This window comes from Dama dama, chromosome 33 (genome assembly GCF_033118175.1).
Source record: "Dama dama isolate Ldn47 chromosome 33, ASM3311817v1, whole genome shotgun sequence".
Taxonomy (NCBI): Eukaryota; Metazoa; Chordata; class Mammalia; order Artiodactyla; family Cervidae; genus Dama; species Dama dama.
The window spans coordinates 8,581,405-8,604,763 of NC_083713.1; the positions used below are offsets into that span (position 1 = coordinate 8,581,405).

A 23,359-nucleotide genomic window follows, 5' to 3' on the forward strand; every position below is an offset into this window, starting at 1 on the left:
ATCAGACATTCCCCCAGCCTCAGACCCTAGTCCAGCATCAGAAGTTCCCCCCACCCCAGCCTTAGGCCCTAGCCCAGCATCAGGCCCTCCCCAGCATCAGACCATAGTGCAACATCAGACAGTCGCCCAGAAACAGGCCCTCCCCCAGCATCAGACCCTAGTCTAGCATCAGACATTCCCCCAGCCTCAGACCCTAGTCTAGCATCAGACATTCCCCCAGCCTCAGACCCTAGTCCAGCATCAGAAGCCCCCCCCGCCCCAGCATGAGGCCCTAGTCCAGCATCAGACACTCGGCCAGCAGCAGGCTGTCCCCGAGCCTCTGACCCTAGTCTAGCACAAGACGTTCTCGCCAGCATCAGACGTACCCCCTCAACATCCGGCCCTAGTCCAGCGTCAGGCCCTCCCCCAGAATCAGGCATGGCAGCCCCACTTGTCTGATCCTCCTGAGCACACTCAGGCAGCCCCCGAGCAGCAGGACAACAGCTCTTGCAGGAGGTGCATCTGTAGGAATCACCTGCGGAGCAGCAGCAGCTGGGGTCTGTTTCAGGTCAAGGAGAGGCGAGGGGGCACTTGTGCAGGAGGCAGCGGTGCTGTGGGCACGCTCCCCAGCTCTGCTTCTCCCCGTGGGGGCTCTGCTCTCCTGCTCTCTCACGGGCCCCAGGGCAGTGTCCTTCCAGATTCACGGTCGCCTTGATATCTCAAGCCCAAGTCCTGAGTTGCGTCCCAGTCCGGCTAGGCAGAGGCCTGGGAACACCCATGCTCAGGGGCTGAAAGGATCCCAGGGGGACAGCCAGGCCCCAGCGGGTGGCGGGGCAGGGGACGAGGGTGGCCGCCCACAGAGGGCCCCGCAGCAGCACTGCAAGGACAGCAGCGATGCCTCAGCTCACTCGGGGACGCTGCCGGCCTAGCACTCAGAGATGTAACCGCCGGCAGCAGCTCTGGGGACGCAGGAAGCCCGGTGAGTGACACCACGCCACTCAGGCCGTGTGCGTGGGCACTGCTCACCACGGCCTCGGTTTTCATTCTGGTTCCAACTGTCCCTCCAAGGGCTGACGGGCTCCTCTTCCGAACGGCACACTTGTTTTCTTTATGTGGGTGAAGGCGTCCCTGCTTGTTTCTGTCCGCACTGTTGTCGCTCATCGTGTGGTTTCCTCGTTACAACCTGTGCTTGCTGCTCTTCCAGTTTAACTTAGGAGCAGCCCTTCTTTTCTGCATCAGCGTTCACGGGGCCTTTCCAGGTGGCGCGAGCTGTAAAGGTCCTGCCTGCCAATGTGAGAGATAACGAGATGTGGGTTGGATCCCTGGGTCAAGAAGATGCCCTGGAGGAGGGCATGGCAGCCCACTCCAGCATTCTTGCCTGGAGAATCCCATGGACAGAGGAGCTAGTGGGCTACACTCCCTGGGGTCGCAAAGAGTCAGACACGACCGAAGCAGTTTAGCACACACTCAGGCTTTAGTTCAGTCGCTCAGTTGTGTCCGACTCTTTGGCACTCCGTGGACTGCAGCACTCCGGGCTTTGCTGTCCTTCACTATCTCCTGGAGTTTGCTCAAACTCAAGGCCATTGAGTCAGGGACGCCATAGAACCATCTCATTCCCGTTGCATCCACCAGAGCGGGGGCTGGGCTCGGCAAAGTGCACGGTCCCACTGCCTGGGTGTGCACCTGCCCTCACCACTCCCTGACCGCGTGACCATCACTGTGTCCTCCTCTGTAAATTGGGAGGTGGCAGCCCCTGCTTGGGAAGGGGGACGCCCAGCATCTGGCATATAATCAATGCACCTTCCACCTCAGCGTTGTCTTTACTAAGAATAGGGATAGCATTGAATAATCTGCTCCTTTTTCTCTCTTGTGTCTTAACTGTGGTCCAGACCACATCTTGTTTCACTTACCCCTGGGTGTATATCCCACACCCAGCACAAACAAGACACTCTACAAATATCTGGCTGAAGAGGCAGGAACATACCCTGTCCTCAAGGAGATGAAGCCGAGAGAGATGGGGGCCTAATGGTAACACTGTGTGGTGAGGAGACCCCAGGAGGACCTGCGTGACTGTGTGGTGGGGCGTGGGCCATGGGCAGAGCCCCTGAGGAGCTCCTGGGGATGAGGAAGGTGGCAGGAAGGAGGAGGAGGGCCGTTCCTTGTGCGATGTCCAGAGATTGGACCTCACCCCTCACTGATGAGCACTTAGGCCATTTCCAAACACTTGTCAGTGTTCTGGAGGAAAGAATCATTGCCCAGCTCCTACTCAATCAACTTCATAGAATATGTTTCTAGCGTTGGAGTATAAACATCTGCTTTATTCATTCCATGCTTCGTTCATCCACCCATCGAGCCAGCCATCTCTTCAACCATCCACACACACTCACTAGTCCATATTCCACCCACTCATGAATTCCGTCCACCCATCAAGCCAGATATCTGTTCATCCATGCATCCACTCACTAATCCATCCATCCATCCATCCACTCACTAATCCATCCATCCATCCCTCTACACATAATTCATCCACCCATCCACTCATTAACTCATCAGATCATCTTGGACCCACCGAGAAGACGGATGCCTCCTCCGCTCCTGCTCCCAGGAGGACCCCGAGCGTGAGTGACAGGAGCCTCGTGGGGCAGCGGGGGAGACACAAAAGGGACATGCCTGCAGGCCCTCCTCCCTCTCAACGGGGAAGCACCCACCTGGTCCTAAGGCCTCCCTGCCGGGAGTCCAGGCCGGCCCTTTTACTTCTTGCCAAACAAGCGGCCGATGCAGGACCTGATGCCCTTCTTCTTCGCGGCTTTGTGCAGCGAGTCCTGGCTGATGGTGCTGCTGCTGGGGTTGCCCCCGGGGCCGTCCTGAGAGCCGGTCGAGCTTCGGGGAGAGAGAAGGACCTTTAACCGGCACCCTCATGCAGACACACAACCCTCCTCAAGATCTATTGTTAGAACCGGCCACCCAGCAACACCCGCACCTCAACCTCGAGCACACAGTGGAGGCTCCTTCACCAACCACACTCCACACAAGCAGTGCAGGCTCCCGGCCACAGACATCTGCCCCGGGAAGCTGAGAGTCTCTGACAGGAGTTCCCCCCGGGGAGGGCTTGACTCCAGGCCAGCTGGTGCAGAGGGCACTCCGACCCTCCCTCAGGGTCTCCGCTTGGCAGGTGACGAGGCTCCCAGAGAAGGCGAGCTCCCCTGCTCTGGGCAGCTCCCCCCACCTCCGCAGGGTGACCGTCCCCGGCCGTGGCAGCACAGCTGCTGGTCAGGAGACCACACGTGCCCTCCGTCGAGTGCTGCCTGGCTGAGGACGGGAGCTTAGCAGGCGGTGGTCTGAATGAGGACAGTGTCAGTCACTGCAGGGGATGGAGTCTCCTGAGAGGAGACCCTTGAGGAAAAGGGAGGGACCCTCAAGAGGGAACCCGAGAGGCACGGGGCCGTCACCCTCAGGAACGCGCCCCGGGCGGGGCAGACCTCTAGCAAGAGCAGGAAGAAAGCTCCCACAGCGGGGTCAATCGTAGAGATGGACGTTTTCTAAAATCAGCAAGGCCACTGAGCTCTTCTCACCCAGCACCTGAAGTTCACCACTAAACACAGACACCGAACCCAGTGGGATTCCTTTAAAGACATCCTTCTAACTCTTTCAAGAGAAGAGGCGCAGGGCTCCTGAAACTGACGACGAGGCGCGCAGGCCCCTTACTTGCGGGCGTCCCTGACGTCCTCGGGGCCGGCCGCGCGCAGCGCCCCCGTGTGCAGCCGGTCCAGCCGAAGGGACCGTGGCGAGGCAGGGCTCGAGGTTCCACCTTTGATGCTGGTCTCGTCGTCTTCTTCCTCTTCCATTAAAGCTGGCAGCTGAGTGAGACAGGTGTAAAATGGCAGTGTAAAACTGGCTAACGATAGACTGTGTCAGAAAAGGCAACCTCACAGGCTTTACATTATAACCGGAAACTTATTTGTAAATCTATTTGCTATGCTTTCCTCCAAGTACAAAAAAAAACAAAAAACAAGCAAACAAAAAACCACCCTTGTTCCAGCTTAGTGCCATCTTACAGGACTGTCTTGTTCAAGAGAAGCGGGGCGTGGGGCAGCGAGAGCACCCGACTGAGTGCAGACACCCTGGACGGGAGCCTCCCTGAAGCCGGGCTCTGCCCTCCCTGGAATCCAGCGACCAGATGGCCCCGCCGGGCAGGACAGCAGAGCGACGCCAGCACCGTGAACCCTGCATGGCATGAACCGCCCTGATGAAAGCACTCTGCTCATCGCCAGATGCTGCTCAGAAGCACCACCAGCAAGAGGAAGAAGCCTCTCAGCAAAGGCGTCCAGACCCTTCTGTTTGAAGGAGCAAAGGACACAGCTTGTGCCACCACCCAAGATCATTGGTAGTGAGGATGCAGCCTACTGGAGCCCAGGACAACAGGGGAAAGACAGAAAAGGTACCTCACCCGGCATGCGAACACCACGGGTCTGGCTCGTATTCCTCAGTAACGGACAGACTGGGGGCTAACACTGAAGTGCTCACTCGCAGTTCCAGTGTACTTTGCTCACTGTGGTTTACATAGAGCACCCCTAGGTCTTCACTCAGAGATGACCTTGTATGAGACTAGAGGGGTGGGATGGGGAGGGAGATGGGAGGGAGGATCAAAAGGGAAGGGGTATATGTATACCCATGGGTGAGTCACGCTGAGGTTTGACAGAAAAGAACACAATTCTGTAAAGCAATTATCCTTCAATTAAAACATAAACCAATTTAAAAAACAAAAAAAAGATGTTTCTCCTGGAGTCCCAGCTTTTCCGCTGGTCCTGGGTGTGAGGACAGGAAAGACAGTGGTGGTAACAGTGTGGGGAACAGATTAACCCCTTCAGGGTCCAGCCAGGTCTCACTAGTACATTTGGGTGTGTGGTTAAGCCAGGGGAAGTTTCAGGAAACAGGCACGGCAAGTATTTTTGTAAACAATGAGTGTCTTGTTTTAACCAACTAACCTGTGCCTTTGTAGTGGGATTCTCTAAAGAATACTGATCCACTGCAGCCCCACAGGAGCTTGGTGACAACAAAGTGACTCAGTGCAAAATACAGCTGAGCCCGTTCAACAGCAGCTGGGTAAACTATGCACCCTCCCCTGATCTCCAACAAGAACCCTCAGGCAACAGAAGGCTACAGAGGCTAGAAATTATCCCCACGGAACTGAACAGGGATCAGTCTCAAATTCAAGTTACAATAAGCCTTTATAAAAATCAGAAAACAACAGAAAGAGTGGGAAGTGACACGCCTGGGTTGACCGTGGACTCAGGGGAGACAAACACCTGCCTCAAACTCAGAGACCGCGGCCAGCCCCTTCCCCGGGCCTCCTCCTGAGGAAGGCCTCTGGGTCCCCAGCCTGGCCGCCTGCCCCCAGGAGGGAAGCCCGCCCCCCTGGTGCCCACGTGACTAGGATGGGCAGGACGGTGTCCTCACGTAACAGGAGGACACAGCAGGCCACAGTGCCGGTGAGCGGCACACCCAGGTCACCAGCCCCAGGGCACAGTGCTGCTCCGCGGGGCCCAGCAGAAGGGCTCCCGGGCACTGAGCTGCGTGAACTGGAGCGCGGCTGCCCGAGTCCTGCGGGAAGGTCCCAGGAGTGGTCGGTCAGCGGGCTGGGAGCGGGAGAGGGACAAGGACGGCCAGCCCTCGGGGCACTGGACTCAACAACAGGGGCTCATCCAAGGGACCCGAGGGGAGAGGCAGCGAGCTCCCTCCTGATGCTCCCTCCTTCAGGGATGCTGTGAGGGACACGAGGGCCTCTGGAGGAAAGGGGGCTGGATGGCAGCAGGGTTAAGTGTCCAGGCTCTCATCAGACCAGTCCGCACCACACTGCTGGGTGTGCAAGCCTGGGCACGGGGCCCGGCCTCTCTCAGCCTCAGTGTCCACGTCTGCTGACTGGGGATGACAGCAGCCTGGCCCTCACCTGGGTGTCTGCCAGATGAGATGACAGGCTCGGAAAGCACTCGCCACGCTGCCTGGCACACAGAGGCTCCTGCACACTGCTACCCCTGTCATTAGACTGGCTTCCCCCAAAGCTACCACCTTCGGCTCGGATTCAGCCGTTTCTTTGAATAACACACTGAGCGGAAATTCCACCGTGGTCCAGACGTTAGGACTTGGCACTCTCACTGCCGGGACACCAGCCTGGTCCCTGGTTGGGGAACTAAGATCCCATAAGCTGTGCAGCACGGCCAAAAAATAACTGAAGAAAATTTTAAAAATAATCCTATGTCTATTATAAATAAGCATGAGTTGATTAGAAGGTAAACAAGTGGGAGAAAGGCAAACTGTTACAAGAGTCCCCGAATGACCTATTACCAAGAGAACCATCAGCATATTTCAACTGGTGGATGAGTTTCAAAACTTCCATTAAAATGTCAATTATTCACCAGTACATAACCACATAATGTTCATTCATGTAACACGATAAGGACTCTTTAATACTTCACAGAGAAACAAACGCATGCTATATTATTAAATAGTTAACCTTTCGACGATGCTTCCTTAAATCACTAGGCTGAAAGATGCATGCAAAGAAATGAACAGAAACCAGATTGATTGCAACTCTGATGCTAAAAATGCAAGAAGCGTCACAGGCAAATACAGTAAAGCAAACATGACGGCAAACATAGAAGTGAGATGAAGACTTAGAGAACATGGAGCTGGAAACAGAGCATATTTTTAACCACAGAAGCGAAATGAGCTATTCAAGGTTTACTAGAGAAACACTATAAGTTATTACTCAGGAGATACCATTCTATTACAATATCATGATTTATTAAAGCAGAGCATTCTGGTCAGCAAAGGGCCTTAAGAGTTGTCTGTTCTCAGCCAAAATTTGCTATAAGTTAGTTTCCCTTAATAGAAAACACGTTATACTTTAAAGTAGTAATTTCACTGATTAGGAAGTTACCATAATACCTATTTTAAACCTGAACAAATCTAACCACCTATTGGACATTAATGTAAAATCCTTACCTAGAACTTGATATAAAACTTCTCAGAATAAATCCATTAAAGCAGGCATCCCATGAAAATCTGTAAGGAAAGCTAGCATAATAGCAAGTGGAGACTTCACATCTTATGAACCATAAAAGATACTTTGTACAAGAGTCTAGGAGAGACATTAACCATGCAAAAACTGATGAGATTTACCGTCTAAACTCCAAGCATCAACACCGAAAGGATATTGGGTCAAAAGACCATTAATTCTACGTTTAGAGGAGCATTTCTTCATGGAAGCATAATCTCATTTATGATTACACAGGTTATGTAGTGCATGATCCACCTACACAATGCTTCTAACTCTATAGCGATACACTAACTTTAACTTACTGCTATGCAGGAAAAACACCATTTAATGGGACACGAAGACAAAGCACAAACCAGACTAACGGGACACAGCATTGATATGACCAGAGCAAGGGGGAGGATGGGAGAGGGGAGATGGATGTGTGAACTACAGCCTCCGGTGGGGGGGATGGGAGGCTGGAGTCTGGATTGATGAGGGCTAAACAGGCAACAGGATGAGTCAGGAAATCAAAACCAATGATGAAAGCAGACACGCCATCAGAAAACTGCACAAGGAGAAAATATTCAGAACTGTTCTTTTACAAATACTCGGAAAGAAATCAAGCATGAAACCACAGAGCAATCGTCCAAGAATTTTAAATATCAACTACTTAGACAATGATACAATTATAAAAGCAGTGTGTCAACAGACCACAAAATGGACCAGTTACCACTTCACATGCATCTAAAATGACCCACAGTTAATTTAATTCTATGCTAACAACGCAGCTCACAGGAAATGGGTGGTAACAGAAAAAAGGGATAATACAAGTGCAGTTTCAAGGCAGAGTGTTGTACACGTGATTCACGGGGTAAACAGCAGTGCACTCAGAAACCGAGGCTATACACGAAAGAAAGCCGGCACATGTGCTTTAGAGCCGCACACTCTGTCACCAGAAGCCCGAGGGCGTCATCCCGTGTTGAGACGCGGAAGAGTGAGGCAGCCCGACTTCTTCCCTGGGGCTCTGGGGCACCGGGCCTTTAACTGGTTTCATGCGCACAGCTGGCCTGAGGGAGCAGCCAGGCCCGTCAGCAAGCGGACCAGTTCAGAGTCGGTTTTCTTGCCCCGTATGCCCTGCACCCTGCAGCCATTCGTCCCCAATGGAACATGTGCTGCGCGGCTTTCACTCGCCATGAGGGCAGCCTATGGTTACTTTCACGAGGCTGTCTGCTCCCTGACCACAGAAACTGACCTGCCGCTGCCGTGCCCAGCACAAGCCAGGCCCACCGCTCCAGAGGCAGGCTCTGGCTGAGTTCATGATGGCGTGCTAAGCCGGTGGTCCAAATATCAAGACGGATTGGTCCCTGTGCCATTAGGGAATGATTAAAGACCAGGCAGTTTTAAAAGTCTTAGACCTCTGAGCATAGCAACTGTACCTGATTTTCTTCTGGGGAGAACGAGAAAAAACAAAGAAAGAAAAACGGTGTGCTCGGGGAGGCATGCGGCAGGGAGGAGGCAGGCACATACCGGAGTCAGGACGCCCAGCCGGTCTCCCTGGAGCGCTGGGCTGTGCCGCCTCCTTCGGGGCGGGGAGCGCTCTCTGCTGGGCGGGCAGGAGCCGGCAAGTGAGGAGGCAGGACACAGGTTGAGGGAGCTCAGGGACTTTAAACGCCGAAGGCTGCCTAAGCGCGCCCCGCCCGCCCTGCTGTCAGTCTCCTCGGCCCGCTGCTCCGAGCTCTCCTTCTCCTCCTGGATCCACCTAAAAGAGAGCAAAACTCGTCAGCTGCCCTCGTCAGCACAGGACCGTGTCTGGACAACAAATTTGGGCTGGCATTCTGTGTCACGATGAGCAAATTCTGGGAACATCTGCTCATTTCACATCTCGGCTAAAAGGTTCGACTTTAACTCTTTTGAATATTCTCAAACTTGGAATAACTTAGCACTGAGTCTTACAAACTGGCCCCTGGTCATTCACGTTTGATTTGACTTATTTACGCTAACATTCTGACGGGGCCTGGGTGTTGACTCTCTCCCTGTGAGGAGATACCTGAGGTTGACCACCTTCATCTTCCCTGCTCTCAAGGCAGAGAGGCACGTCAGGGTCTCAAGTCTTTTCCACTGGGAATCGGGAACTCTCTATAACCAACACAGCGATTCACGAACAAGCCGGAGTTTCTAAACAAAAGTCCCCACACCAGATGAAGTGCTGAGGGGATTTTTCTTTTTTAATGGTTGTATGTGTAACAACGCATCACTTGATGAAGTTCTCCACCAGCTTTGTGCGAGTTTCTGGCTTCATGTCAATGTGACGCATTCACCTGGAATTCACGCTTCCTGCTCTTCTCCCCTAATGTGTAGTGGATGATTTTATATAGCAGTTTAAATACTCGATGATGCCTATAAAATGATTTCCAAAATAAAATACAGGATTCTGGCAGGTCATAACCTCTTCAGCTTCATTCTACCTATAAGTTCTGAAAGTTTTTCACTTGTGAGAGCAAGCTGAGGGACAGAATTTACCATTGATAAACAAGTCAACTTACTGCCTAAGGAAAATTGACTTTACCTGACAACTTGCTGTAAAAATAAACATATTCATATGGAACCGTTCCATATTTCCGGCGGGGACGGGGAAAGCCCGTCTTTCTGAGCTGGTCTGAGCTGACACAAGGCCAAGGAAGCAGTCTGTCTCGGCATCAAAAGTGCAGGCGCCACCACCTGCGATGGCTGGCTGTGCCGTTCACCCCTGCCTTCCCCCCGAGCCCCGCGTGCTCGGCACACAGGCACGGACGGGCACCTCGGCCTGGGCTGACGTGACGAGAACTATCTGAGCAGCAGCTCTGCCTGGTCCTGCGCGGGGTCACCGGCCTGCGGCCGCTCTGGACACGGGCCCGGGACAGGGGCGTAGCTGTGCGCGTGTGGCCCAGGCAGGCCTCGGGGCCCCCGGACACTCGGCTGCACCCAGACCCAAGGCCCGCTGCTCACCACGAGGCGGGCCTTTGCGTTCTATCCCGATCTGTAAACTGTTACAACTGCCAAGACGGTGTCTAAAGAAAACATCTTAAATATACTGATGAGATGAGAAAAACTCAAACCCATGTCTTTGGACCACTGTCTTACAACAAGCCAATCTTCACACTGTATTCAGTTAAAAAGGACAATGCAGATCTGAGTGGGAATTTGCCAACCCCCAAACCCCTGCTTTTCTGTTCCAGGTGGCTTTGCACCGGAACACGGGAGTGTCCGATGGACACGGGAGGGTGAACCCACAGGGCTGGGGGGCACACGGGCCGCAGAGGACACCGCCTCGGCACTTCACCCACCTTGGGGCTCAGAGCTGAAGGGGAAACGCCAGAACACCGCCCCACAGAGTGCTGACACCAGCTGTGGACAGAACGCCCTGCCTCACTGAGCTCTCTCATCAAGGGCGATCTCAGAACTGAAAATCCTTGAAGCAGGCCTGAAGTCAATTCTCTCACTGTGGAACACTCAGAATTCTCGTAGGAGAAGAGAGCTCCTCAGAGAAGCCCAGGTTCTGGGGAGCTGAGTTCGGGTGCACCCACCGGATCTCTTCACTGATGGCGTCCAGCGGCTCCTGAAGCATCACAGGAAGAGTGTCGCCATCGGCCTGCCCACTGGGCGGCAGCTGACCGGCCGAGCTGAGGAGGGTGACCCCGTCGCCCTCGCCGACAGACACATCCTCGTCACTCTCGAAGGCCTGGGCCACGGTCGCCACCACGCGGGCCTGCTGCGCGGACTCCCAGTCCTGCTCCCTCTGGCTCTGGACCTGGGCACGAGAAGACCACGGCTCGTCAGCGACATTCAGGACAGCTCTCGTCTGTCAGGAACCGAGCACAATTTGTATGGAAGCCCCAACTTTGTATAAACGGCCATGCTTATGAGACACGGCCATCTCTTAAGCGAGCAGTACTGAAGAAACGGGCAGCAGGAGAATCGAGTTCCTAGGTGGCCTGGTGACACTCAGGTCTCAGCGTGGACGGAAGGCAATCCTATGAGGTTATTCACAAGGGTGGGCTGACCGAGTCAGAGACAAAAACCCAAAATTAAAAACATACATCCATGCCTCCATCGGGCAGGCTGAAGGAAAATAAGAAGGAAAAAATCCTTCAGCTCCGCAGCCGCTGGGTCCACCTCAGCGGTCATCACTTGTACTAGCTCCCCGAGGAGTGCCGTCCTCACAGGTTCCCAGCCCTCCGTGCTCCAGGCTGGTCTGAACACGCACAGACAGGAGCGAGCTGGGCAGCGAGGGAACTGGAGGGCCAGCCCCCCGCGGCTGTCCTCTCGGGGCACACGCACTCGGGCTGTTCTGGGGGACAGCCCCTCGCACCGCAAGGGCGGCTCTGCCATCAGAGACGCACGGGAGAGTGCCTGCTGGGGCCCGTGCCGCCCTCCCGATCTCACACCTCACACCCTTCTCTCTGCAAGTCTCCCCCCTGTCCGACTCTCAACCCAGGTCCTGCCTTCTCTCCCACACGTGACCTCAAAGCATCCGAGGGGCAGCCTCGAGGTGCTGGCTGCCGGCTCCCTGGCCGCGTGGTCTCAGCCCACGCCCCCTGTCTTCCTCACGACCCCTCCCAAGGGCTGGGCCACCCCCTTCGCTGGCTGCAGGACCACCTGCCATCATCCCTGCTCCGTTCCAGCAAAGAAGCTGCCTATGGGTTCACCCCCATCCGCCCGGTCAGCACATCCTCTCGCTGCTCTCACCTTCAGATGGCACAACGGGAACCAGCAGACTCCTCCTCCAGGGCACCCTGCAGCGGCCACTGAGGGTGTCTGAAGGCTGCTTGGGAGAGGCATCTGCTGTCTATATAGCGCATGATGCATCTAAATTATGCTTCTAACTGTATAGTGATACACTAACTCTAACTTACTGCTATGCGGGAAAATCACCATTTAATGAGACACGAAGACAAAGCATAAACCAGCCGAACTGAACACAGCACTGATATGACCAGAGCAAGGGGGAGGATGGCGGAGGGGAGATGGATGTGTGAACTACAGTCTCCGGTGGGGGGATGGGAGGCTGGAGTCTGGATTGATGACGGCTAAACAGGCAACAGGATGAGTCAGGAAATCAAAGCCAATGATGACAGCAGACACACCGTCCGAAAACTCCACAAGGAGAAGATATTCAGAACTGTTCTTTTACAAATACTCGGAAAGAAATCAAGCATGAAACCACAGAGCAATCGTCCAAGAATTTTAAATATCAACTACTTAGGCTATGGTACAAGTTATAAAAGCAGTGTGTCAAAATACCACAAAATGGACCAGTTACCACTTCACTTGCATCTAAAATGACCCACAGTTAATTTAACTCTATTCTAACCACGCAGCTCACAGGAAATGGCTGGTAACAGAAAAAAGGGATAATGCAAGTGCAGTTTCAAGGCAGAGTGTTGTACACGTGATTCACGGGGTAAACAGCAATGCACTCAGAAACCGAGGCTCCACACACAAGAAAGCCCGCACATGTGCTTTAGAGCGGCTCGCTCTGTCACCAGAAGCCCTAGGGCGTCATCTCTTTCTGAGACTCGGAAGAGTGAGGCAGCCCGACTTCTTCCCTGGGGCTCTGGGGCACCGGGTCTTTAACTGGTTCCACACGCACAGCCGGCCGGAGCGCGTGGCCAGGCCCATCAGCAAGCAGACCAGTTTAGATTCTTGGTTCTGTTGCCACCGCATGCCCTGCACCCTGCAGCCACGCGTCCCCGATGGAAAATGTGCTGCCTGGTTTTCACTCGCCATGAGGGTGGCCTATGGTTACTTTCATGACGCTGTCTGCTCCCTGACCACAGAAACTTCCCTGCCGCTACCGTGCCCAGCACAAGCCAGGCCCACCGCTCCAGAGGCAGGCTCTGGCTGAGTTCATGATGGCGTGCTAAGCCGGTGGTCCAAATATGAAGACGGATTGGTCCCTGTGCCATTATGGAATGATTAAAGACCAGGCAGCTTTAAAAGTCTTAGACCTCTGAGCATAGTAAATGCACCTGATTTTCTTCTGGGGAAAAAGAGAAAAAAGAAAGAAAGAAAAACAGTATGCTCGGGGAGGCATGCGGCAGGGAGGAGGCAGGCACATACCGGAGTCAGGACGTCCAGCCGATCTCCCTGGAGCTCCGGGCTGTGCCGCCTCCCTCGGGGTGGGGAGCGCTCCCTGCTGGGCGGGCAGGAGCCGGCAAGTGAGGAGGCAGGACACAGGTTGAGGGAGCTCAGGGACTTAAAACGCCGAAGGCTGCCTAAGCGCGCCCCGCCCGCCCTGCTGTCAGTCTCCTCGGCCAGCTGCTCCGAGCTCTCCTTCTCCTCCTGGATCCACCTAAAAGAGAGCAAAACTCGTCAGCTGCCCTCGTCAGCACAGGACCGTGTCTGGACAACAAATTTGGGCTGGCATTCTGTGTCACGATGAGCAAATTCCGGGAACATCTGCTCATTTCACATCTCGGCTAAAAGGTTCGACTTTAACTCTCTTGAATATTCACAAACTTGGAAAAACTTAGCACTGAGTCTCACAAACTGGCGCCTGGTCATTCACGTTTGATTTGACTTATTTACGCTAACATTCTGACGGGGCCTGGGTGGCGACTCTCTCCCTGTGAGGAGATACCTGAGGTTGACCACCTTCATCTTCCCTGCTCTCAAGTCAGAGGTGCACGTCAGGGCCTCAAGTCTTTGCTGTGGGAATCGCGAACTCTCTATAACCAACACAGCGATTCACGAACAAGCTGGAGTTTCTAAACAAAAGTCCCCACACCAGATGAAGTGCTGAGGGGATTTTTCTTTTTTAATGAGTTGAATATATACAAACACATCACTTGGTGAAGTTCTCCACCAGCTTTGTGCGAGTTTCTGGCTTCATATCAATGTGCCGCATTAACCTAGCATTCACGCTTCCTGCTCTTCTCCCCTAACGTGTAGTGGGTGATTTTATATAGCAGTTTAACTACTCGATGATGCCTATAAAATGATTTCCAAAATAAACTACAGGATTCTTGCAGGTCATAACCTCTTCAGCTTCATTCTACCTATAAGTCCTGAAAGTTTCTCACTTGTGAGAGCAAGCTGACGGACAGAATTTATCATTTATAAAACAAGTCAACTTACTGCCTAAGGAAAATTCACTTTACCTGACAACTTGCTGTAAAAATAAAAATATTCATGTGGAAAAAACCGTTCCACATTTCCTGTGGGGATGGGGAAAGCCCATCTTTCTGAGCTGGTCTGAGCTGACACAAGGCCAAGGAAGCAGTCTGTCTCGGCATCAAAAGTGCAGGCGCCACCACCTGCGATGGCTGGCTGTGCCGTTCACCCCTGCCTTCCCCCCGAGCCCCGCGTGCTCGGCACACAGGCACGGACGGGCACCTCGGCCTGGGCTGACGTGACGAGAACTATCTGAGCAGCAGCTCTGCCTGGTCCTGCGCACGGTCACCGGCCTGCGGCCGCTCTGGACACGGGCCCGGGACAGGGGCGTAGCTGTGCGCGTGTGGCCCAGGCAGGCCTCGGGGCCCCCGGACACCCGGCTGCACCCAGACCCAAGGCCCGCTGCTCACCACGAGGCGGGCCTTTGCGTTCTATCCCATTCTGTAAACTGTTACAACTGCCAAGACGGTGTGGAAGAAAACATCTTAAATATACTGATGAGATGAGAATAACTCAAACCCATGTCTTTGGACCACTGTCTTACAACAAGCCAATCTTCACACTGTATTCAGTTAAAAAGGACAATGCAGATCTGAGTGGGAATTTGCCAACCCCCAAACCCCTGCTTTTCTGTTCCAGGTGGCTTTGCACCAGAACGTGGGAGTCTCCGATGGACACGGGAAGGTGAACCCTCAGGGTTGGGGGGCACACAGGCCGCAGAGGACACCGCCTCGGCACCTCACCCACCTTGGGGCTCAGAGCTGGGGGGGACACCCTACAACGCCCCCCAACAGAGTGCTGACACCAGCTGTGGACAGAACGCCCTGCCTCACTGAGCTCTCTCATCAAGGGCGATCTCAGAACTGAAAATCCTTGAAGCAGGCCTGAAGTCAGTTCTCTCACTATGGAACACTCAGACTTCTCGTACGAGAAGACAGCTCCTCAGAGAAGCCCATGTTCTGGGGAGCTGAGTTCGGGTGCACCCACCGGATCTCTTCACTGATGGCGTCCAGCGGCTCCTGAAGCATCACAGGAAGAGTGTCGCCATCGGCCTGCCCACTGGGCGGCAGCTGACCGGCCGAGCTGAGGAGGGTGACCCCGTCGCCCTCGCCGTCAGACACATCCTCGTCACTCTCGAAGGCCTGGGCCACGCTGGCCACCACGCGGGCCTGCTGCGCGGACTCCCAGTCCTGCTCCCTCTGGCTCTGCACCTGGGCACGAGAGGACCACGGCTCATCAGCGACATTCAGGACAGCTCACGTCTATCAGGAACCGAACACAATTTGACATGGAAGCCTTGACATTGGAGAAACGGCCATGCTTATGAGACACGGCCATCTCTAAAGCGAGCAGTACTGAAGAAACGGGCAGCAGGAGAATCCAGTTCCTAGGTGGCCTGGTGACACTCAGGTCTCAGCGTGGACGGAAGGCAATCCTATGAGGTTATTCACAAGGGTGGGCTGACCGAGTCAGAGACAAAAACCCAAAATTAAAAACAGTCCATGCCTCCATCGGGCAGGCTGAAGGAAAATAAGAAAGAAAAAATCCTTCAGCTCCGCAGCCGCTGGGTCCACCTCAGCGGTCATCACTTGTACTAGCTCCCCGAGGAGTGCCGTCCTCACAGGTTCCCAGCCCTCCGTGCTCCAGGCTGGTCTGAACACGCACAGACAGGAGCAAGCTGGGCAGCTAGGGGACTGGAGGGCCAGCCCCCCGCGGCTGTCCTCTCGGGGCACAGGCACTCGGGCTGTTCTGGGGGACAGCCCCTCGCACCACAAGGGCGGCTCTGCCATCAGAGACGCACGGGAGAGTGCCTGCTGGGGCCCGTGCCGCCCTCCCGATCTCACACCTCACACCCTTCTCTCTGCAAGTCTCCCCCCTGTCCGACTCTCAACCCAGGTCCTGCCTTCTCTCCCACACATGACCTCAAAGCAACCGCAGGGCAGCCTCGAGGTGCTGGCTGCCGACTACCTGGACCCTGTGGCCAAAGCCCTTGCCCCTGTCTTCCTCACGACCCCTCCCCAGGGCCTGGTCTCCCCCTTCGCTGGCTGCAGGACCACCTCACCTGCCATCATCACTGCTCCGCTCCAGCGAACCAGCTGCCTATGGGTTCACCCCTATCAGCCCGGTCAGCACATCCTCTCGCTTCTCTCACCTTCAGATGGCACAACGGGAACCAGCAGACTCCTCCTCCAGGGCACCCTGCAGCGCCCACTGGGGGTCTCTGAAGGCTCCTTGGGAGAGGCATCTGCTGTCCATATAGTGTATGATCCATCTACATTATGCCTGTAACTGCATAGTGATATACTAACTCTAACTTACTGCTATGCGGGAAAAACACCATTTAATGAGACACGAAGACAAAGCACAAACCAGACTAATGGGACACGGCACTGATATGACCAGAGCAAGTGGTGTGATGCTGGAGGGGAGATGGATGTGTGAACTACAGCCTCCGGTGGGGGGGATGGGAGGCTGCGGACTGGATTGATGACGGTTAAACAGACAACAGGATGAGTCAGGAAATCAAAACCAATGATGAAAGCAGACACACCGTCAGAAAACTCCACAAGGAAAAATATTCAGAACTGTTTTTTTACAAATACTCGGAAAGAAATCAAGGATGAAACCACAGAGCAATCGTCCAAGAATTTTAAAAATCAACTACTTAGACAATGATACAAATTATAAAAGCAGTGTGTCAAAAGACCACAAAATGGACCAGTTACCACTTCACATGCATCTAAAATGACCCACAGTTAATTTAATTCTATGCTAACCACGCAGCTCACAGGAAATGGGTGGTAACAGAAAAAAGGGATAATACAAGTGCAGTTTCAAGGAGAGTGTTATACACGTGATTCACGGGGTAAACAGCAATGCACTCAGAAACCTAGGCTACACAGGCAAGAAAGCAGGCACATGTGCTTTAGAGCTGCACGCTCTGTCACCAGAAGCCCTAGGTGGTCATCCTGTGTTGAGACGCGGAAGAGTGAGGCAGCCTGACTTCTTCGCTGGGGCCCTGGGGCACGGGGCCTTTAACTGGTTTCACACGCACAGCTGGCCTGAGCATGCGGCCAGGCCCATCAGCAAGCTGACCAGTTTAGAGTCATGGTTCTGTTGCCACCGCATGCCCTGCACGCTGCAGCCAGGTGTCCCAGATGGAACATGTGCTGCCTGGCTTTCACTCACCATGAGGGCTGCCTATGGTTACTTTCACGAGGCTGTCTGCTCCCTGACCACAGAAACTTTCCTGCCGCTGCCGTGCCCAGCACAGGCCAGGCCCACCGATCCAGAGGCAGGCTGTGGCTGAGTTCACGATGGCTTGCTAGGCCGGTGGTCCAAATATGAAGCCTAATTGGTTCCTGTGCCATTATGGAATGATTAAAGGCCAGGCAGTTTTAAAAGTCTTAGACCTCTGAGCGGAGCAAAAGTAGCTGATTTTCCTCTGGGGAAAAACAGAAAAAACAAAGGAAGGAAAACACTGTGCTCGGGGAGGGATGTGGCAGGGAGGAGGCAGACACATACCGGAGTCATGACGCCCAGCTGGTCTCCCTCGCGCGCCAGGCTGTGCCACCTCCCTCGGGGCACGGAGCGCTCCCTGCTGGGCGGGCAGGAGCCGGCAAGTGAGGAGGCAGGACACAGGTTGAGGGAGCTCAGGGACTTAAAACGCCGAAGGCTGCCTAAGCGCGCCCCGCCCGCCCTTCTGTCAGCCTCCTCGGCCCGCTGCTCCGAGCTCTCCTTCTCCTCCTGGATCCACCTAAAAGAGAGCAAAACTCGTCAGCTGCCCTCGTCAGCACAGGACCGTGTCTGGACAACAAATTTGGGCTGGCATTCTGTGTCACGATGAGCAAATTTCGGGAACATCTGCTCATTTCACATCTCGGCTAAAAGGTTCGACTTTAACTCTCTTGAATATTCACAAACTTGGAATAACTTCGCACTGAGTCTTGCAAACTGGCCCCTGGTCATTCACCTTTGATTTGACTTATTTACGCTAACATTCTGACGGGGCCTGGGTGGCGACTCTCTCCCTGTGAGGAGATACCTGAGGTTGACCACCTTCACCTTCCCCTGCTCTCAGGGCAGAGGTGCACGTCAGGGCCTCAAGTCTTTGCCGTGGGAATCGGGAACTCTCTATAACCAACACAGCGATTCACGAACAAGCTGGACTTTCTAAACAAAAGTCCCCAGACCAGATGAAGTGCTGAGGGGATTTTTCTTTTATAAGTTTTTATGTGTAACCAACGCATCACTTGATGAAGTTCTCCACCAGCTTTGTGCGAGTTTCTGGATTCATGTCAAAGTGCCGCATTCACCTAGCATTCACGCTTCCTGCTCTTCTCCCCTAATGTCTAGCGGATGATTTTATATAGCAGTTTAAATACTCGATGATGCCTATAAAATGATTTCCAAAATAAACTACAGGATTCTTGCAGGTCATAACCTCTTCAGCTTCATTCTACCTATAAGTCCTGAAAGTTACTCACTTGTGATAGCAAGCTGATGGACAGAATTTACCATTGATAAACAAGTCAACTTACTGCCTAAGGAAAATTCACTTTACCTGACAACTTGCTGTAAAAATAAACATATTCATATGGAACCGTTCCATATTTCCTGCGGGGACGGGGAAAGCCCGTCTTTCTGAGCTGGTCTGAGCTGACACAAGGCCAAGGAAGCAGTCTGTCTAGGCGTGAAAAGTACAGGCGCCACCACCTGCGATGGCTGGCTGTGCCGTTCACCCCTGCCTTCCCCCCGAGCCCCGCGTGCTCGGCACACAGGCACGGACGGGCACCTCGGCCTGGGCTGACGTGACGAGAACTATCTGAGCAGCAGCTCTGCCTGGTCCTGCACGGGGTCACCGGCCTGCGGCCGCTCTGGACATGGACCCGGGACAGGGGCGTAGCTGTGCGCGTGTGGCCCAGGCAGGCCTCGGGGCCCCCGGACACCCGGCTGCACCCAGACCCAAGGCCCGCTGCTCACCACGAGGCGGGCCTTTGCGTTCTATCCCGTTCTGTAAACTGTTACAACTGCCAAGACGGTGTCTAAAGAGAACATCTTAAATATACTGACGACATGAGGAAAACTCAAACACATGTCCTTGGACCACTGTCTTACAACAAGCCAATCTTCACACTGTATTGAGTTCAAAAGGACAATGCAGATCTGAGTGGGAACTTGCCAACTCCCAAACCCCTGCTTTTCTCTTCCATGTGGCTTTTGACCACAACGTGGGAGTCTCCGATGGACACGGGAGGGTGAACCCTCAGGGCTGGACGGTACACGGGCCGGGCAGGACACCGCCTTGGCACCTCACCCACCTTGGGGCTCAGAGCTGGGGCGACACCCTACAACACCCCCTCCACAAAGGGCTGACACCAGCTGTGGACAGAACGCCCTGCCTCACTGAGCTCTCTCATCAAGGGCGATCTCAGAACTGAGAATCCTTGAAGCAGGCCTGAAGTCAGTTCTCTCACTATGGAACACTCAGACTTCTCGTACGAGAAGACAGCTCCTCAGAGAAGCCCAGTTTCTGGCGAGCTGAGTTCGGGTGCACCCACCGGATCTCTTCACTGATGGCGTCCAGCTGCTCCTGAAGCATCACAGGAAGAGTGTCGCCATCGGCCTGCCCACTGGGCGGCAGCTGACCGGCCGAGCTGAGGAGGGTGACCCCGTCGCCCTCGCCGTCAGACACATCCTCGTCACTCTCGAAGGCCTGGGCCACGCTGGCCACCACGCGGGCCTGCTGCGCGGACTCCCAGTCCTGCTCCCTCTGGCTCTGCACCTGGGCACGTGAGGACCACGGCTCGTCAGCGACATTCAGGACAGCTCTCGTCTGTCAGGAACCGAGCACAATTTGATATGGAAGCCCCAACTTTGGATAAACGGCCATGCTTATGAGACACGGCCATCTCTTAAGCGAGCAGTACTGAAGAAACGGGCAGCAGGAGAATCCAGTTCCTAGGTGGCCTGGTGACACTCAGGTCTCAGCGTGGACGGAAGGCAATCCTATGAGGTTATTCACAAGGGTGGGCTGACCGAGTCAGAGACAAAAACCCAAAATTAAAAACATACATCCTTGTCTCCATCAGGCAGGCTGAAGGAAAATATGAAGGAAAAAATCCTTCAGCTCCGCAGCCGCTGGGTCCACCTCAGCGGTCATCACTTGTACTAGCTCCCCGAGGAGTGCCGTCCTCACAGGTTCCCAGCCCTCCGTGCTCCAGGCTGGTCTGAACACGCACAGACAGGAGCGAGCTGGGCAGCTAGGGGACTGGAGGGCCAGCCCCCCGCGGCTGTCCTCTCGGGGTACACGCACTCAGGCTGTTCTGGGGGATAGCCCCTCGCACCACAAGGGCGGCTCTGCCATCAGAGACGCACGGGAGAGTGCCTGCTGGGGCCCGTGCCGCCCTCCCGATCTCACACCTCACACCCTTCTCTCTGCAAGTCTCCCCCCTGTCCGACTCTCAACCCAGGTCCTGCCTTCTTTCCCAGACATGACCTCAAAGCATCCGAGGGGCAGCCTCGAGGTGCTGGCTGCCGGCTCCCTGGCCGGGTGGTCACAGCCCATGCCCCCTGTCTTCCTCACGACCCCTCCCAAGGGCCTGACCACCCCCTTCGCGGGCTGCAGGACCACCTGCCATCATCCCAGTTCCGCTCCAGCAAAGAAGCTGCCTATGGGTTCACCCCCATCCGCCCGGTCAGCACATCCTCTCTTCTCTGACCTTCAGATGGCACAACGGGAACCAGCAGACTCCTCCTCCAGGGCTCCCTGCAGCGCCCACTGGGGGTCTCTGAAGGCTCCCTGGGAGCGGCCTCTGCTGTCCCCCTCCCGCCTGGTCTCCAGCTCTCTGCAAGCAGGCGCTGTGCCCCGCCCTGCCGGGCAGCTCCCGGGGGCTGCAGGAACCCATGTCACCAAGCCCCCTGTCCTCCTTGCCCACCCCGCCGCCCTCCAACATGTCTCTCCCTGGCTCCAGGCCCCACCCTCCCTGGGGTTATTCCTCAGGCCCTTGCGCCCCATTTCAAAGATAAATAACACATGATGTCCACCAGTACAGCCTTCGTACTTTTTGAGAATGAAAGTACACAAATGACGAACCCTTTACACGATGACTGCCCAAACTCACCTGTTTGTCTGCGGTCCTTAATTCCTCTTCTAAGGAACTACACCTTTCGAGAGCGTGTCGTAGTTGCTCTCTCCACTGAAATAAAAGGGGCCGAATCACTGTGTGTTGATGTGTGTACATACGTTAGTGCGCTTCTTATTCTACCCTCACCTGATTCCATGGCTACTGTAACAGAATACCTTTAATGTCTCTCATTGACCTTAAGGTGAAGAAAATCTGCTTACTAACAGCTTTAAATTCTCAGTTTCAGAGGAAAAAACTGTTATCCTAAAAGAACTGTATTACCCAGTTTTTAATTGCAAATTGGTATACAGAATAAAAAAAACCTTGACACATTTATGCCAACTAATACTTTTTAACTGGGCACTTCCCAGGTGTCTCAGTGGTAAAGAATCTGCCTGCCAATGTGAGAGGGCAGGTTCGATCCCTGGGTCGGAAAGATCCCCTGGAGTAGAAGATGGCCACCCACTCCAGTATTCTTGCCTGGGAAGCCCCATGAAGAGAGGAGCGTGGTGGGCTACGGTCCACAGGGTCGCAAAGACTCGGACATGTCTGAGCATGGACTCAGGCAACGCTTTTTAACCATATAAAACTCTGAGTTCTTACAGAAAAGCCTGTATTTACAAGAATTCAAGAAGCTCAAAAGTCAACTAGTTCCATAAATACACGCATCGTCCACCTAACCAGGCAGCAAATGTACAAATCCAGGACGGCCGCGTGGCTGGTACCTTCTCGTCCAGGGCCTTGTGGTGCTCAAAGAGCAATCTCAGCGCCCTGAGCAGCTCCACCTCGCTGGTCATGCTGGCTGGGGACTGCGCCTGCTGCGGGCCCGCCGTCATCCGGAGGGACGGCACATACCGGGAAACCAGGATCTCCAGGTGTTCCAGCAGCAGCTGCAAGGCGGGGCCAAAGGAGCACCTTCAACCTCACACTTGAATTCAGGGCTGAGAATGCCTCTCAGCCTCATGCTAAGACCAAAACCATGCTAAGGCACGTCGGAATCCCGCCAGTTCAGTCTGAATTTAGAGTGGACTTCCCCAGTGTCCCAGGAGTTAACACTCCACACTTCTGCAGGGCTCATGGGTTTTAATCCCTGGTCGGGGAACTAAGATCCCACACAAACTGCAGCATGGACAAAAATGGAAGCTAAGAGAACTCTCCCCTCAAGTGTACTAAAATTACATTAGCTCTCATCATAAATTTGAAGCAAGGTATGAGAACCCCAAACTGATCCACCTCGGTCTGCTCAGTGGGAAGATGTGAAAAATGACTTGAAAACCAGACAGACTTTAAAGACACCAACACGGAGCCCAGCGGTGACCCCCGCGGGGCACAGGTCAACACGTGAGACTCCGCCTACTGACCCTGGTGTTGTTCCTTTCGGCTTTCAGCTCCGCGATTTCCGCTTCTCTTGTAAGAAGCTGCTCCCTGCATGCCTTTAGTTGTTGAGATGTGGCCAACTCCTAGAAAACAGGTAAATGAGGAAGTAACTAAATGCAAACACAAATGTTAAAGAGAGCGAGACTCTGAAGACTGACACTGTCCATTCTCTCCAGGCTCCACTCAAAGGATCTCCCTGCCCCTCCGGAGAAGAGGGGGTCCGCTGACCCCAAGGCCACACAGACCCCTACAACTCAGACTGGCCTGCAGCCTCCACCTCGACCTGGCAGGCACGCGGCAGGGGAGAACCCGGAATCCAAGCCAGCCTTCTCAAGACCCAGGGAAGTCTGAGAAACTTTCCTAAACATACACCTAACAACAAAGTGGATAAAGAGATTCTTCAACGACACACAGACAAGTGACCTAGAGCCCCTGGGGAGAGTGAAGAAGAAAGGTAAGGTCTACAAGGCCACCAGGCTTTGGAGTGTTCCTCTGCGAAAGAGGCTGATGGCACCCCAAGGCCATCTGTTAGCCTGACTCCACTGAAGTCACCCAGTCATTCAATGAACTGCTTAAAATGGTAAATTCATGTTATATGTATTTTATCACAATATGTATGTACGCGGGGCCGTCCATGTGGTGAACTTGCTCAAACCGAACCACACGGACTCTTTCATTCTTCGATTGT

General features: G+C 54.2%; 1 protein-coding gene across 1 annotated transcript in view; it reads right to left on the reverse strand.

The window, feature by feature from the left end:
* LOC133050743 (liprin-alpha-2-like) overlaps window positions 1–23,359 on the reverse strand; it is a 43,386-nt gene that overhangs the window by 19,315 nt on the left and 712 nt on the right. Inside the window, 13 exon segments of the mRNA XM_061134998.1 lie at window positions 2,709–2,859; window positions 3,685–3,836; window positions 6,491–6,520; window positions 8,543–8,774; window positions 10,579–10,802; window positions 13,115–13,346; window positions 15,155–15,378; window positions 17,693–17,924; window positions 18,884–19,120; window positions 19,645–20,003; window positions 21,292–21,366; window positions 22,020–22,184; window positions 22,656–22,754. Coding sequence (XP_060990981.1) covers window positions 2,709–2,859; window positions 3,685–3,836; window positions 6,491–6,520; window positions 8,543–8,774; window positions 10,579–10,802; window positions 13,115–13,346; window positions 15,155–15,378; window positions 17,693–17,924; window positions 18,884–19,120; window positions 19,645–20,003; window positions 21,292–21,366; window positions 22,020–22,184; window positions 22,656–22,754 — 2,412 coding nt within the window.